Source organism: Lytechinus pictus, chromosome 12, assembly GCF_037042905.1.
Source record: "Lytechinus pictus isolate F3 Inbred chromosome 12, Lp3.0, whole genome shotgun sequence".
Taxonomy (NCBI): domain Eukaryota; kingdom Metazoa; phylum Echinodermata; class Echinoidea; order Temnopleuroida; family Toxopneustidae; genus Lytechinus; species Lytechinus pictus.
In genome coordinates this window covers 26,221,574-26,239,900 of record NC_087256.1, presented here as the reverse complement: position 1 = coordinate 26,239,900, position 18,327 = coordinate 26,221,574, and the positions used below count along the sequence as shown (strand labels likewise).

General features: G+C 35.3%; 1 protein-coding gene across 1 annotated transcript; it reads right to left on the bottom strand.

Moving 5' to 3' along the window:
• Positions 1–492: 492 nt before the first annotated feature.
• On the bottom strand, positions 493–12,433 carry LOC129272335 (high-affinity choline transporter 1-like). The gene is made up of 7 exons (XM_054909489.2): positions 12,323–12,433; positions 8,642–8,797; positions 7,781–7,929; positions 6,937–7,062; positions 6,320–6,473; positions 5,186–5,403; positions 493–2,780 (listed from the first exon to the last, which is right to left on the bottom strand). Exons 2-7 carry the CDS (start codon positions 8,772–8,774, stop codon positions 2,115–2,117), a joined length of 1,446 nt encoding a protein of 481 aa, XP_054765464.1. The 5' UTR covers positions 8,775–8,797; positions 12,323–12,433; the 3' UTR covers positions 493–2,114.
• Between the last annotated feature and the right edge of the window lie 5,894 nt (positions 12,434–18,327).

The following is an 18,327-nucleotide window of genomic DNA, read 5'->3' as shown; positions in this document are numbered from 1 at the left end:
TTCTGAAAGAAAGGAATGCCTTCTTGGGAATGTATTCTGTTGTACCGCATCAGCATCAACCGGAGGAGTCATAAACCTTCAAAACATATTTATAAATAATGATAGAGAGGGTGCTCAAATGATGTTTGACTGCATGTAAGTTATGCACTAGCAGAATGCCAATGCTATTAGTTACTAGGATCAGAGTCATAGGAATGTTTGCAGATTAAGGTATCAGCATAAAAAAAAGAAACAAACAAAACCAAACAATATCGATTGAGGGCGGGATGGGTAGTTCGCTAACTACTAGAATAAAATTTATATGAGATTATATTAATTATAATCAAATATATAAGATTCAAGGATTGGATTTAAAAAATTCCCAAAGTTCTAAAATATAAAAGTGAGATAAAACTCTACGCCAATTGTAGATAATGATAGAAAGAAATGATTTTAGTTGCTAGTAAATATTGCTACATTCTATGATAATTGAGATAGATTCAACTTTTTATTGGCCTTGAGCTTCTTAAAGGTCAAGTCCACCTCAGAAAAATGTTGATTTGAATCAATAGAGAAAAATCCGACGAGCACAATGCTGAAAATTTCATCAAAATCGTATGTAAAATAAGAAAGTTATGACATTTCAAAGTTTCGCTTATTTTTAACAAAATAGTTATATGAACGAGCCAGTTACATCCAAATGAGGGAGTCGATGATGTCACTCACTCACTATTTCTTTTGTTTTTTATTGTTTGAATTATACAATATTTCAATTTTTACGAATTTGACGATTAGGACCTCCTTGCCTGAAGCACAAAATGTTAAAATAGTGGAATTCCACGTGTTCAGGAAGGAATGAAACTTCATTTCACATGACAATGACGAGAAAATCAAAATATTTCATATTTCATATAATAAAATACAAAAGAAATAGTGAGTGAGTGATGTCATCAGTTCCCTCATTTGCATACCGACCAAGATGTGCATATAACTGTTTTGTGAAATGAAGCGAAACTTTAAAATGTCTTAACTTTCTTATTCTACATCCGATTTTGATGAAATTTTCAGTGTTATGCTTGTTGAATTTTTCTCTTTTTATTCAAATCAACTTTTTGTTGGGGTGGACTTGTCCTTTAAAAAAGATTTCAGTTGTTAGTGAATAATCATGTAGTGGTCCATGTCAGACATGTAAAGCACTTTAGCTTGTATTCTGCATGTTGGATTTCTGAAGTAATTTAATAGTAAATGGTCTGCATTCTGAACTCGGGTTTAACTTAGACTGTGGTCTAACTCTGTGCTAAAATTATGGAAAGCCAAATATGTCAAAATTTGTTCACATGGTATGTTTCTCATGTTTACTGTGCTCTTTCCAAATTCTTTAATAGTGAAGACAATTATTTCATTTATCCTTCCCAGACAGTTAAGAATGATTAGATAGTCAAATGAGCTGATGTTATAAACCTCTACTGTTAGAGATTTATGTCACTGTTGGCTATCCATAGTTAAACCGCAACTTTAAACCAGAGTTAAAAATAAAACCCGACTTCAGAATAATGGCCGATGAATACATGCATTTCCTATGCTTGCAAGGGGTGCAAAGTTTATCGATGACTGCCAAGCACATTTTGAATCGATTCCTAAACATAAATGTTTAATAAAAAGAGCTAATTCATAAAAGTGAGATAAAGACACAAAAAATATATTCTGCTCCTGGGGACTCTAATTGTGACTTGGACTGAATTCCTTAATAACCAAAGCCAGATTAAAGGAGATTAGTTCAGATTTTGATGACTTTTGTTGAAATCAAATATAAAGATGGTTCTTTTTATATACATGTATAGGGAAGACAATGTACCCTAAACAACAGGATCAATATTATTTGCATTGCTTCAAGTTTGTAACTTGTAATACGAAAAAGCCTTATTGAAAGTACCAATGCTTAACCTTAAAAAATGTTACTGATTCATCTTTGTGAATTTTATATATATATCAATAAGAACTCTCATGCTCTCTCTCTCTCACACGCAAACACACACGCTCTCCTATGTCACCTCTCAAGTTCTCTAATTCTCACACAAACACACATAGTACAATTTATCTGCAATTCAATAGACTACAACCTAGGACTGCTGGTGTTATTCCGGTGAATCCGGCGTCGTCACTGGTGACTCATCAAGGGCATCCTTAAGAGGCTCTTTGGATATTGATTCTGGAATGATACTACGGCCAAGATCAAGGAGTTTGTCTCGTTGGAGGATGTCGACGGCACCGGGCTGCACCCCGTCCACGGGGCCGTCCGTTTTTATCGTCTTAAGCTGCAGGTTCTCGCCGTCCACCGCGTCGTACTTCTCGCGGTGGAGCTCCGGAATGTTGACGACGCACTGAAAGACATCGAGGTGCTTCCCAAGTTTGCCCGTGGTGAATAGATAGTGTGTTAAGTAGGACACGATAATTAATGTTAAAAAGGACATGGACATTGCAAATGTGCGGAATGGGAACAACTGCCCTTCCTCGCTGTCGTATAGAGGATATTTGATGAAAGGAGCTATTTTGAGGGTGGTGTCACCACCCCCTAACCTTAGCAACAGGGCTACGGCGTACGCAGACAGAGAACCGTAGGTGTTGACTTTGCTGAAGTAGACCACGCAAAAGAGTTGAGGGAAGAGAATCACATAGACAAAGTCTGAGCACAGGAACCAGAGGGCATATACTGACTTGATGGTCAATCCCATGACAAGAGCAAGAGCGGTTACTACGATGATAGATATCCTCAGAACCCAGAGAAGTTCACGTTCTGTTGCCTGGGGAATGAAAGATGTGAAAAGAATTAATGAATGTTTGCTCGAAGTATGCCATCTTAACAGCTCAGGTTATGGAAGCATTTACTCTACATGTGACAAAATTAGATATGCAAGGCATTGAAGCCATAAACATGAGGTAATATTAAACAAAAGTCGGGTTCATCAGCTACATCGCACGTGAGATTTCACTGCAGTATTCATGATCTCCAAATATATTTTCTAAGCAGAAAATGGAAGATAAGAACGCAAGAAGACCCTGTACTTTGCAGGACAGGATTCCATCCATGGCCTGCTACTAAAAGTGTCTCAGAGTACTTTGGTTTAAAGGGATGGTCCGCGCTGAAAGTATGTGTAGCTTAATAAATAGAGTAGAATTCACTGACCAAAATGCAGAAAATTTCATCAAAATCGGATAACAAATAACAAAGTTTTCTAATTTTAAAGTTTAGCAATATTTTGTGAAACAGTTGTCATGAATATTCATTAGGTGGGCTGATGATGTCACATCTCCACTTGTTCTTTTGTATTTTATTATATGAAATTAAGTTTATTCAAATTTTTTCCTCCAAGAACTAGAAAAATTGGATTGACAACTGATTTAGTGCATTAGATATTTATTGCTGCAACTTATTTCATTATAAGGGAGACATATTATTCACACAAGTATGAAATAATGAAAAAATTATGATTTTATGTAATAACATAAGAAGACGGAAAGTGGAGATGTGACATCATCAGCCCACCTAATGAATATTCATGACGACTGTTTTCACAAAATATTGCTAAATTTTAAACTTTAATAACTTTATTTTTTGTTATCCGATTTTGATGGAATTTTCGGCATTTTGCTCAGTGAATTCTACTCTATGTATTAAGATATAAATATTTTCAGCCCGGACCATCCCTTTAAGTACATAGGTGCTATACCTGGGTCATCAAAACCTTTGACACCATCACTGAAATCATCACATTTTCACTGAAATTTTCATCATAAAAAAAACAACAACCCCTCTCTGATACCCAAACATAACACGGTTGAAAAGAAATTATTTCCCAACTTCCACCAAAAGTCATCAAACGTTTGATTCAACACACAAGCAATAAAAATTCTTCAACGATTTGATATTGATTTTTGATAATATATATTATTAATCATAGCAGACATCTGAGCAGGGCAGCTTTAATACATTATTGCCTGCTTATGATCATATGGTCGGTCAATAAGTTTCCAATCGTTTATCAACGGACCAATTTATTGCCCACTCAGGAAAGTCAATGAGAAAATGCGTGGAAATGTAGCGGTAGAGCTAACATCCACGTATTCTACGCGTCTGTATACGCGTCCTATTGAACCGCCCAATGCTCTACGTCATAATGTTAATCAACTAGGAGTAGGCAACGCTAAATGCTGCGTCCCAAAGACCACGGACACGTCATTTCAATTGCGTCACAATGGTAAAGTTTAGAGGCCAAATCTGCTCAACATGACAAAACAGATTCCCATTCTTGAATTGTAAAAAAAAAAATCTAAATTTTCATGATTTTTGCTCTAGATGTCTAATTTGGATAACAATAAAAATATTGACTGGCTTTTCTTTCGGGGAACATACAATATGTTGCATTTAAAAGAACCATATTGCCCTCGTCTAATGACTCTGGCCAATATTGCGGGGAATATATTTGATGTTTCCCTCAGGCCAGTCAATATCATATAATTATTTCTTTCAAGTAACCCAAACTTTCCCTCTGCTGATTTATACCAATTTATCTGCATTGATTATTGATGTTACAACTTACAATATAACATAATCCAATGGAGGCTTTAGGTACATTATTTTTTTGTTGCAATCACGCGTTCACATTCACTGTATATAATTTTTTCTGTAATAAATATATTTAGATGTTTTCTTTTTTACTCGAAGTTGCGAACGAAACAAATTTCCAATTTGGATGAATAAAGACGAACTTTGAACTCTCATCATAGCATTGCAGTCATCAAGAAGACCACCACCATCACTCAAAGAAAAAAAATTGAAGGAGCCAGAAATGGCATATGGGGCAAAATTGATAAAAAGCTGTGAGCAAGCAAGGCAAGCAAACTTTGTTAACCTTTGTAAATACAACAGTTTAATTTTGTGATTTCAGATTTTGGCATATTGAAAAGAAAAATATCACGCTTGAACCATTTATCTTCTTTTTCATTTTATCTCTCCCCTTTTCCTTGGTTGAGAATCTATTTATTAATTTATTCATTATATTTTATCTATCTATCTATTTTTTATATATTTATATTTAATTATCATTTTTTTTTTTGGGGGGGTCCATGGCCCCCAAGCCCCGAACTATTACCATTACCACCACCACCACCACAAACATCATATGATCAAGCAATCTATGAGCCTTACCCCTTGCCTAAACACCAGTTTGTACACATTTCTGACAAACATGGAGCTGGCGGACAAAATGGAGGAGTCTGCGGAGGACATGACTGCAGCGGACACGGCACCAAGACCGACGAAGGAGACCCAAGGAGGTGTCAGGTACTGGATCACAAGAGGTAGAATCAACGCTTGGTTCTCCTCAGGTCTCGTTTTGTTGAGGTTTATCCTAGTTTGTGACCAATCTAAAACGAATGAAGAAAAAAAAGTGTATGTAGTAAAAAAAGTGTATTAATGACATATAGTCGGGTTTATCATTCAATAGTTTTTCTTTAAAAAGATTCATCAACAATATACAGCATGAGATTATAGTACAGAAAATTTGTCAATAGGTCAGAGTGCTGGCTCAAAGCTAAATGAAGCAGTTCTACATGCAATGGACATGTGTGATAGATTTTTCAATTTGTCCTTGGACATGTGAAAGCTTGCAAGTGGCTTGCCAAACATAGCAAGAAGTAATGAATGCAAACTTGACTCCAAATATCATTACTAATTTATTACTTACAGATTACGTGAATAACTTGCGGGTATGTCCCCAGCAAACAAACATGCGTAAATTTAAATCACTTATAGACCTGCCAGCCTCTGGGAATGAAAAATTGTATTCTGTGATAAAAAACTGTATTTTTCCCCCAAAAAATGTATTTCATAATAAAATGCGTGCCTCGCACACTCATCGCGGCGCTCAAGCTGCATGCAAGCTAAAATGCGCACTGCTCTTGCAGATGAAAAAGAAAAACATTGAAACATGTGTATATCTCACCCTGGCTCTAGCAAAATGATTGAGAAAAATCAAGCTACCTGAAATTACATTGATCCAATAACCATATTTGTGTTATTTCTATGAAATATAGACATATAGAGATGATTTTTCTCAATAACATACGATTTTTACAAAATCATATTTTTTAAAAAGAAAAAACGTACTGTCGTATTTTGGTTGCAAAAACGTACTGGTTGGCAGCTCTGCACTTAGTAAACTGGACTACTCTCCAAATCCACCCTAAAAAAGGGGGGAAAAGCCCCAACTAATATCACAGCAGATTTAGGAGCACAACCCCACACTCCGAACACTTTCAAAGCTACTGATCATTTCCGTACCTGCGCTGTAACCGATTGCGCCAATGAGAATAGGTGGGACTGCCATGATGATGCAGCCAAAAGCAGCAATGTAGGAGAGTGCTTGGGCCCTCTCTGCACTCTTGGATGATAGGACACGCTGGAAATACACCTGCCACGGGATACCTCCAAACATCTACAAAGAGAAAAGGAATGAAAAATATGGAGGAGCTACTCATTTGTGACATCACAAATTAAAAAAATACAAAATGTGTAACACGTACTATTATCCTTAAGACTGATTTTCAATTAATCTTCACCAATATTTTTCTCTACTTTTTCTGTAAGTTTGTATCAAGTCCAACTTATTAACAAGGTGTACTTCAGCTAAAAGAACATGTTCAAGTCGTGCGTAAAGTCATATATGTGATTTTAATAGCCAAAATAAGATTAGATCAAGAGTAAACTCAAGGGAAAATATGTTATTTTGTGACAGATTTTCATCAAATCTTCACCAATATTTCTCCCTAATTTTTCTGCTTTTATCCAAACCAACTTACTATTGGGGTGAACTTTCCCTTTAAGAACATGTTTTAGTCGTGTATAAAGTCGTATGTGTAGCTTTAGTCAAAATAAGATTGGATCAAGTGTAAACTCACCAGTAGAAGTGCATAGTCAAACCAGACGCCAGCATACTTGTTGTCCCACTGACCGAGCCACTCGCTGGAAGTGTTGGTGATTGGCCGGACGGCATCGTTAGTCATGGCGAATGGGATACATAGCCACTATGAAGACAAAAAATAAGGAGTTCGTATCAGCTTTTAGTATTATACCCATTTAATAAAAACATTGAAATATTTGAAGAATTGTGTTGATTCATCCCTGTTTTCAGAGTGGACGGATGAATGTGCAAATTAAAAAAGAGTAAGTTATGAGTAAATCGCTTCCAAAGGTTTAGACTACAATCTCAACCTCTTTAAATGTATAGAGGGTAAATAAACTCCATATCATCATAGAGGGCATATTCTAGACAATATGAACTTTCCATCATTTGCATTTTCCTTTCATATTTTTTTAAGGAAATGAGCTGTAAGCATAACCATCACCTCATGAAAAATAAAACTTACGGGACTCGCTTTGATTTTTTTTCACGAAGTGACAGATAGCATCCGCGTGTACAACTGTCACTTTGTGAAAACCCAAAATTCATTGAGGGGCCTTTTACGATTGCCTAAAATGAACAATTGTTGCAGAGACCACTGCAAAAATATCCTGAAAGAATGAGCCAGGGTTCACTTCTAGCAAAATTTCAACAATAAATAGTGACGATATAGGTAATAATATTCTGCTTTATCTATAGCTAATGTCCCTGTAACACAAAACTACAATCTAGTGTAAATATCAAATATAGTTGTTTATGTAACAGTGCTCTGATCTTCAAGGGTGCAGGAGGCAAATGGAATGGGGGGATTTGCTTGTCAACAGGTCAAAGGTCATGCTCACCAAACCAAAGAAGATGCAGATGAGCTGTATAACATCTGTATAAGCTACTGAGTAAAGTCCACCGAAGAATGTGTAGAACGCCGCGATACACGCCGAGATGGTGACCGATACCTCGATGTTTAGCTCCAAGATGACGCTAATTGTGGCACCTAGAAAGAAAGCAAGAGAAGGAAAGTATAGGTTTGTTTCTTGAATCTTTTTCAGAAAAAAAACAAGGCAACCATTTTTCAAAGTAAAGAAAACTTCATTGCAGACATGCCAATATCTTTGTCAAAAAGAAACATGAGGAGCGTTTTATGAAAAGACTTGTCGGATGTTTTATCTGACAGTTACCATAGGAACAGTGCCTCTCAGCCATTCATAATCAAGGAAAGTTGTAAGACCTGACAACTTGTCAGATAAAAATATTGATGAAACGCTCCCCAGTTTCCTGAACTGGAATAAGGGAAACCAGATCAAGAAATTCAAATTCAAATTCATTTATTTCACATCTCTTTATAGAAAACAGGGTACAATACAAGGTGAGTTAATGCAATAGAGTAAAAACAACAGTGACAGTTGTACAATTTAGACAAAAATAACAAGAAAAAACATAGAGTAATGAATGGAATGTGAGGGAGTAACAAAAGGAAAGTAAATGAGAACAAGGTCTTAGAATATTCCTAAATATCCAACAGAAAAGATGCTAATGTAATAAAAACAAATACAGAACATTTTTAATAAGATCTTTTCACTCTATTTTTTTTTTCGCCATCAATATTCATTGTCCAAACCATGAAACATGGTTACTTCCACCAGAATGGGATATCAAAGAGTTTAAACCTCGTAATGAAAATTAAAGCTCATGGGGAAAACGCTTACCGAGAGCAGAAAGGATGGCAGCGGACCAGCATAGTTCACCCATGAGGGCTGGCAGGAAGAGAAGTCCTCCCATACGGGAGCCATATTTCAGCTGGAACGGATCCAGCATGGTTACGTAGCCTTGAGATCTCATCTGCTTTGCAAACAAAAGACCACCTGTAAAATGAGCAGTAAAATGATAATTATTACATTATTATAATGAAACATTAAAAATGTTACTCTAGATTCAAACAAATTGCAATTATGGTTAAAAAAGATATTGCATTAATCACACTTTTTACAAATAAGCATCAACATTAATGAAATGTTATTTATTTAAATTAATTGCAACTATGGAAAGCCTCAAACAGCATTGTAAATTAGCATTAATATCAAGATTTGCGACATGTTACTCTTGCTTTAAATAAATTGCAATTATGGAAAGCCTCCAACCTATAAATGAGCAGTAAAATTTACTGCATTATCAAACTTCATACAAAATAGTATCAACAATGATAAAATGTTATTGATTCAAGTTAATTGCAACTATGGAAGGCCTCAAACAGCCTAGTAAATTAACAGTACTAACATCAACATTCATAAAATGTTATTACTGCTTCAAATAAAGTTACAACTACGGAAAGCCTCCAAGTGAGCCACCTGTAAATAATCAGTAAAAAGGTTGGTCTACATAAAAACTTTTTTGTATGGGGTTATCGATTAAAAAAATTAATTATTGAAAGCTTCAATGTTGAATCCTTGAAAGCTTCAATGTTGTTAATGTTGAATCCTCTGTTATCATAATTTCTCAGTTTTAAGTTAGAGAATTGCAATATATCTGTCAATGAACTGATCATTAATCATTGTAAAATGGAATACCGATTCCCTTTAAAGAAAAACGAATGTAAAGCAAATATATATATATACATAAAATTCATAATTTCAAAACATTGGTAATGTATTGTTGAAACATTGAAGCACTGAGAAGTACATTAAATAACAGAAAGTGAATATCTTACTTTCAAAAAATAATAAAATCACTGCCTGATGATATTCAGATCTTTGCACATGAAATCAACACCTTGATTTATAAATACATCTTATTATTTCCTAATGGCTTTTTGTACTCAACCAAAAATATATAAATACATATGGTCATTGGGTCCTTTCGTAATAGTGTATCAGCCCTGTATTCTGGGATTCCCTACCTTTTAATATTAGAACCGCATCGTCCTTTTTTACATTTAAATTCATTCTCATGACCCATTTATTTTCAAAATAATATTCATAACGTTGTATACAGTATGTAGCTATTAGATATTTGTTTTCATTAATATTGTAATTTTTTATGTATTGATGAAATTTGCTCTAATTCGTATGACATATTTTAGGTCTATTTGTGTAAAATTGAGTGATTGATATTTGTATAAGGCAAAGAGAGTCTTAACCGATTATTGGACGATATGAATTATAAGCATTATTATCATCATACTCTATTCTTATTTCACTCTATGGGTCAGGCAGCACAAAAACTTAGCAATTGATTTTTATGATTGATCTTACATTGGGTTCAATGCAATCATTCCTAAAAATATGTTCTATGATCAATGCTATTAGCTTTGTGTAAAAGGTCCACGATCTCTTGAAGCACTTGGCTCAATTCTACTCACATCATTCAATTCCCGACTTATTCCCAAGGTATCGCCCATATAATACCCTCAACCAAGCAATGTTCATGAGGGGGAAAATTACCTCCATCACCACATATCAAATACAGACCATCGCAGGCAATAAATAAATTATCACGATTGGGGGACCTCACACAGCATACCAAATCATATTCAACAGCAATTATGACGCAATGTAGAGGAGATATAATGTACATTTAACAGGTATATAATAACTCAATAATATTAGTGACATACATGGGATCCTCCCTCCCCCCCCAAAAAAAAATTATGGTGGAGCGTTGTGGCCCAGTGGATTAGTCTTCGGACTTTGAAACAGAGGGTCGCGGGTTCGAATCCCAGCCATGGCGTAATTTCCTTCAGCAAGAAACTGATACACAGTGTGCTGCACTCAACCCAGGGGAGGTAAATGGGTACCGGTAGGAAGTAATTCCTTAAAAAGCTGTGTGCGCATGGAACGCCTAGCTTAGCCGGGTAATATAGGAGCGCCTTGAGCACCTAACAAGGTGGATATGTGCGCAATATAAATACCCTATATTATTTAAAAAATAGAATAAAATAAATACATAAATAAAATAATAAAAAAATGATAAGAAATGAGTGCTCTTATGTACTTTCTAAAGGAAACCTTCAGTCCAGTACTGCAATAGAAAATATAATGATTGCCCAAGTTTGCATAATAGGAAAAGGAATTGGGAAGTGCTCCTTTATCATGAATATTTTATTTCTTTCTAGAATTGTTTTGAGAAAGAAAGACAAAAAAGCATCAGTCAATCAAATTCCACATCATCAAATGTGGAAAAAACCAATTTTGAAAATGATTTATAACCAATATAATTGTTTAGAAAAATATGGTGGTAACACTGTTTGGCCGCACTCAGCCAGCACCATTCTTATGAAAATTTATAGGTAGGTTGTAAAATAAATATTTTGGGTTTTTTGTAGATTGTAATTTTTAATTTTTGGATATGGTGATTCACGTTTCATTTGAGTGCAGAGAAGAGATATATGTACATTTTCATTCTTCTTTTGAGAAGGGCTTTTAGGTCGATTGGATGAAAGATTATAACAGGGAAGCTTGCCAGGGAATAAAGGCTAGTTGAAATCTTGATAAATGATGGTGAATAAATAGCAAATTTACAAATATACAAACTTATAATTTTAAGGAGGGACAATTTATTTTCAAAAATACATGATAAATGTAAAAGATGATGATACTGATTAACAGGATTGATGATGAATATGATGATGTTTAAGAAGATGATGATAATGAACATGGGTGTTGATGATGATGAAAATGATGATGGAAAAAACATGATTAACATATATGGAGATGAATATGATGTTGACTATTATAAGGTGATGATTACGATGATGTTTAATGTTGAATGTATGTTGGGACCCTGCTTACAAGCACTGTGCTTATTAAGGGTATCCCTCCATTCTTAGACAATATGTATTTGTATTTCATGTCAGATTTTTATGTACACTTATTTTTTAAAGATGGTAAATAAATTGAAATTGAATTGAAATCATATTGAAATTGATGATGGTGATGAGGACAGTGAGAATGCTAATTAAAATGATTATGTTGTTGATGGTGGTGATGATGGTTAGGATGATGATCAGAAAAACATGGCAGATTATAGAAAAATTAATTATGATGAATACAATAATGACGATAAAGATGGTGATGGTGCTGCTGAGTGATGATGATGATGAAGATGATGGTGATGATGAAGATGATGGTGATGATGGTGGTGATGATGGTGGTGGTGAAGATGATGATGAAGATGATGATGGTGGTGATGATGATGATGATGATGAAGATGATGATGATGATGAAGATGATGATGATGATGGTGATGATGACGGTGTTGATGATGATGGTGGTGATGATGATGATGACAAAGATGATGATGGTGATGATGACGCTGATGATGATAATGCTGCTACTCCTGCTGATAATAATAATGACACAGATGAGAATTATGGTGATGAAAGTGGTACTTACCAAGAACTAAACTTGCAGCATAGCCCCATGGAGCCTGTGTCCATAGCAACCCATAGCCTTGTGTATAAACATACTCTGCCGTACCATTTATGTACCCTCCTCCTACCCATGTAGCTGCAAAGACAAGAGATGGGAATAAAATCATATGAAGACAACTTGAATGAAGGCTTAAATGTAAATAAAGATTATACCAGAGCTGCCAAGTTGTATTTTGCATTTTCAGTATTCTTATCCCCCAATATCAGTATTTTGACAAAAAATCAGTATTTTTACCGTGTGAGATAAATATGCAGACCTGCAAACCTCTGGGAATGAAAATCTGTATTCTGTGATTAAAAAAAAATGTATTTTTCCCCAATAAAGTGTATTTCATAATAAAATGCTTGGCGCACTCGCTCATCGCGGCCCTCAAGCTGCATGCAAGCTAAAATGCGCACTGCTCTTGAAGATGAAAAAAAAAATCAAAACATGTGCGTATCTTCATCCTGGTTTTAACAAAATGATTGAAAAAAAAAACAAGTTACCTGAAATTACATTGATCTAATAACCATTAAAAAAAAAAAAAAAAAACGTATTTTTCAAAGAAAAAACGTACTGCCGTATTTTGGTTGCAAAAACGTACTAAATACAGTCTGTTATACCCTTCCTTAGATCTTTCAGATGATTGAAAAATTTAGTCAAACAGTGAAACCTACTTACTACCATATTCTATCACTAAAATCATTTCATTTTATCAATTACCACCATTGATAGCAGACTTCAAATCAAAGACTTCCAGATCAAAGATATTGATAAATATAATTTAAATTTAGATTTTAAAAAGCTCCTTTTGTCACTTGAATAAGGCATGAAAATATGATCTAGATTTAAAAATACCAATCTGTACTGTGTTTCATAACAACTGGTGATCCTTTCTTGTGGAAGATGATACACACCACATTTCCATTGGCGTTGATTTAGTTCCTAAGATAGGGTCACCGGGGGAGTATTTCATGAAAGGACTTGTCGGAAGTTTTATCCGACAAGTCCCATTTTATCCGAAAGTTACCATTGTAACACTGCTTCTCAGCCAATCAAAATCTAGGAAAGATGTCAGATCCGACAATTTGTCGGACAAAAATGCTGGTGAAACGCTCCCGTTGTTTGTAAAGTCGCTTGTAACTTCCAAACAGCTTTATGAAACACCCACCTCAAGTACAATATCATCATATCTATTGGAAATATCTGAACAAAACATATTCATTGTCAGTCATGCAAGATTATAATTATAAACATGCATTTCAAATCAATAGATGCTATTGAGTGACACAGTTAGGGTCAAAACATAAAACTACAGGTGTCCCAGCTGTTCCAACATCATGAATACATTCAATTCTCCCAAATATTCATTCTTCTTCGCATGGGTTCTCTTCATAGCACCCTGTTGCAAAGCTCTACTCATATACTTTGCACGGTATGAAAGAAAGTAATACATGTCTGCAGGCATTCTAAATTTTCTTACAGCTGCTTTTTTTTCATTCCCATGTTCGAGAATTGGTATTCTTTTCTCCCTCAAATGAAATACTGAGTTGAGGAGAGCCTAAAATAGTCTGCTTTTCAATAAAAAAATGTGAGGCATCGTATTCTATTTTGAAGAATGGGTGAAATAATCATGGAAAGGAGAGAGGGAGGGAGGGTGGGAGAGAGGGAGGGGGGAGGGAGGGTGGGAGAGAGGGGGGAGGGAGGGAGAGAGGGGGAGGGAGAGAGGGGGAGGGAGGGAGAGAGAGAAAGAGCAAGTAAGAACAAAGATAGAGAGTCACAAAGTTAGGAATGCTTTTTTCAGATCAATTTCTCTCTAATGTGCACTGATGTTCTAATTTTTTATGAAAAGGAGTCGGACTTTGTAGGAAAAGTGATATTCGTAGCCCGTTTCCTCGGGACTCAAGATAAGTAGAAGAGGAATCTCAAGATTTTTGCCATCAAATTGATGAAGAGACTATTCATAATGTATTTTGCGAGTATTGGCTGTGTTGTAGTCCCCTAGTTCTCAGTGCCGGCCGCACAGAAACGTTGTTAGCCTAGCAGAGCGCTAACAAGCCTAACAGTAAGCTCAGTCACATCTTTCGGATTGTGAAATTAAAACTTATTTCAATGTGTAAGCAATGCATTGTTGTAACGTTAGGCATCGCTGCCACATTACCGCTTGTAACAGGACCCCTGTTAGCGCATTGTTAGCGCTATTAAACAACGTTTCTGTGTGGTCAGCACAGATCTTTACAACATATGTCTTAAGCACCTTGTAAATGACAAGATAATCATCTTTATTATTGCTCTTGACCGCAGTTTGTTTCCATATTCTATTAAAGACAAGCTGGGAAACAGAACAGAATTGAACAAGCACCCTCGAGGATAGAATGTGCACATGTTCTTTTCAACCGAGCTAGGTATTAATGAGTGGCAATCCATCATGGATGCCTGAATGAGAAGTCTTTGGTAATTCATGATTCTCTTCTCTTGGTAAGGTGACGATCAGTCACTGCTTCAGAATGCAACAGGGACTGTTTGCTCAGGTAATGAAATCTAAATGCCATCCAAAATAAAGCCACTTTCACAGATAGCCTGATTCTGTATTGGGTGTGTTGCTCCTTATGTAGACATGGTGATAAAAGGTGAACTTCCATGACATTTGCTCAAGTGACAATTGATCCGCTACGAATTCCACATACTAATCGAATGAATAACTTCAAACGTGGAGGCCGTTTCATAAAGCTGATCGGAAGATAAGAGTGACTTTAAGAACGACTGGTGATCCTTTCTTGTGGTAAATGGTATTGAACATTAAATGTTTATTGGTGATTATTTAGAGTGATAAGAAAGGTTCACCAGTCATTCTTAAAGTTGCTCTTAACTTAAGAACAGCTTTATGAAACACCCACCTGGATTTAGTTCAAACCCTATCCTAAACATAAGGCCTAAATCTAACATGGCACCCTATTGCAACCCTTACCCCAACACCTTAGACGAAATAAAGCCCAGAGGAATTGTCGAAGGAGCAAATGTCGGGTCATCTGACTCATCTCATTATTTCATAATAATAATTGTACGGGAACCTAAAAGAGTACCTTTATCACATTACCGGAAGCTAAAATCTGCAGGTATTGATTAAAATTTTGACTTTCAAAAAGATACATTTTGGAGCAAAATATATTTACAAAATTCTGCATTTGTTTTTATGATATTGTCTGAAATGAAATGCAATAATAATGATAAAAAAAACTTAAAGCTCACATTCAGCACTCCATACTCCATTCATTAGTTTTTTAAGTCCTTTTTCTTATCTTTACGAGCACATGCTGCAGGTACTGTATGCAGCAAAGAGTCACAAGATTTTATAATGATAATATTCCATTTTTATCTATCTTCTATATTGTGGGTGAGCAGATGCTCATGGGTTTACGTCTCATAATTAAGCAACTTTCACTGGGGGTTCTTTTGGTTCAGAAGATATTTAAAGTGTGAAACCAAAATAAATGAGTTTTTTATATGATGGTAGTAGAATAATACCTGCTACATTGCTAATTGTGAAAGTATTGTTAAAGGATTAAAATTATGAAGATGTTTTGTGGTTCAGCCAGATGTGAAGGCATAAAATGAATTACTGAATTTTGAGGCCTATACCACTAAAAATTTCCCCTTGCCAACCACATTCCTTCTCATATCTCTTCACCATTTCAGTGATAAATATACTCTCTTCATTCTATATCTGATCCTTCATTCCCAAATAAATTAAGCTTTACTTTACAAATGCCTTTATGAAACACCTTCAATGCCATCAGGGGTGGATCCAGGATTTTCTAAAGGGGGTGGGTGGGGCACATTTTCCCAATGAAAATTTGACAAGCAAAAAAAAAAAAAGGTCCTCACTATCAAAAGGAAGGGCACACATGGGTAAAAAGGGTATATTTACATTACAAATTTTTATTATGGCTCTCAAAGAGGGGGGGGGGGGGGGCATGGGCTAGCTGTGCCCCCCTGGATCCGCAACTGAATGTCATAGATGTGTAAAAAGCATGAGATTTAATAACAATTACAATATTACCTTTTTATAGAGCGTTTTATATTGAAACATCTGTCAGCACTGTACAGTGTGTATATGTTAACCTTGCTGTCAGAATCTAGCTTACCACAATCCGAATATACTAGGGATTTTTCTTTGGTGTTAGCAAAGTACTCGATCAATCTTAGAAAGTAAATTACCTGCAAAATAGCAAGTAATAGATTGTATCTCGCATTACGCCTTTAACAACCACTTTGAATTATTTTGAATAGAGTTCAATAGACACATAGAAGTCCGAAGATGGTGATAATGATGATGATGTTGGTGATGGTAGTGAAAGCGACTATTACTTTTACTTCTTCTTCTAATACTACTACTACTACTACTACTACTACTACTATTATTTACATCATCATTTTTATTATTACAATTATTATCAATATTATTAATATTAAAATCATTAGCATCATCATCATCATTACCATTACGTCGTCGTTGTCATTACTATTATTATTTTTGGCTGGTATTTTTACTGATCAAGTAGGTGTGAATACGCTTGCTGTTTACTAATTGACAAAAGTAGAGATGAACTTCAGAGCCATGACCCTAAAACAATCCTGATCAAGGTCATGACTCTGATCCCGCTTCCTTCCCAAAACAATCCTAACCCTGCTTCAAAATCACCTTCATCCACACACTGTTAACTAATTTAATCTGAACACAAATTCTGATTATATCCTGATAGATGGCCTCAATGTTAATCAGCAAAACAAAAATAACCTTCCACATCACACATGGGGAAGAGATAATGATGGTTGCGTTTCTGGTGGAAATGATTTAGGTCGCTGAGGGCATATTGAGCATGTGATACCCCCTTATATGGAGGGTACATCCTTCCCCCCAAGAAAAAATTACTTTAAATCAAGTAATCCCCCTCCCCATTCTAACATATAAATAAATGAATGACAAATCAGAAAACATGAATAAAAAAACTAAGAAGTTTAAATGAAACAAGTAAAATAGTGTGACAACAAGATGAAGAAATCCTTCTAAAAAGGAAATCAACCATATACTTTTTTTTTAAATAGGCAGCTTATCTATACTTATTTCCATGATAGACAAATTGCTTAAGAGGGTTCAATTGCAAAATATTCTATTAGTAGAAGTTAATTTCTACACAAAAACCTCATATATATTAACAAATTATACATCCACATGTTGATTTTCTCTTTCCCCAAAATTCCTTTCCATGCTTCTACGCAAGTATACAACCTTGTCACTATTGTTTTTCCCAGGAATATGATATAAAGTGAACATTCAGTACTTTTTTCAATCTAATTTGTGCTTTTGATGGGTGATCTAGATAGCTGTATCTATCAGTTCCGTTAATAATATCTTGTTTTCAGTGACATATTTTCCCTGTTTCTTTTTTAGATGAAGGGGGGGGGGGGGTGGGAATTGTGACAACCCTAAACCCTAAATAACCTATAAATCATGCCTGCCCTACTTCAGTGTCTATTATCAGAACGATTCTAAAACTCAGACTATCGAGAGTTCATCTTCACACAACAATGTTATACTTCATATTCTTAACCTCTTTGGGGGATTTCTTTTTGGCATGAAGTTTTTCACGTGCTTGAAGAATGCTATGATGGTTAAACGTAGAATGACGTTATGACATCGTTATTATTGGATCAGCATCCAACCTTCTACTGACAAACATAGCTTTAACAGGTGTGACCTTTCCTCACTGATTGCAACTCATTTGCCAATTTTAGGCTCACCGACGCTGCTCTGCAGTTACAAACAGTATACAATATATGCATGCCATGTTTGCCAGGAAAATGAAAAAGTAGAATCCAGATTATTTTCAAAACTTGTTCAGATTGACATTATAATTACAAATTTATGAATGAGGATTTGGATATTATTACCATGCCCTGTTGTATAATTGCTAAAACCAGAGTTC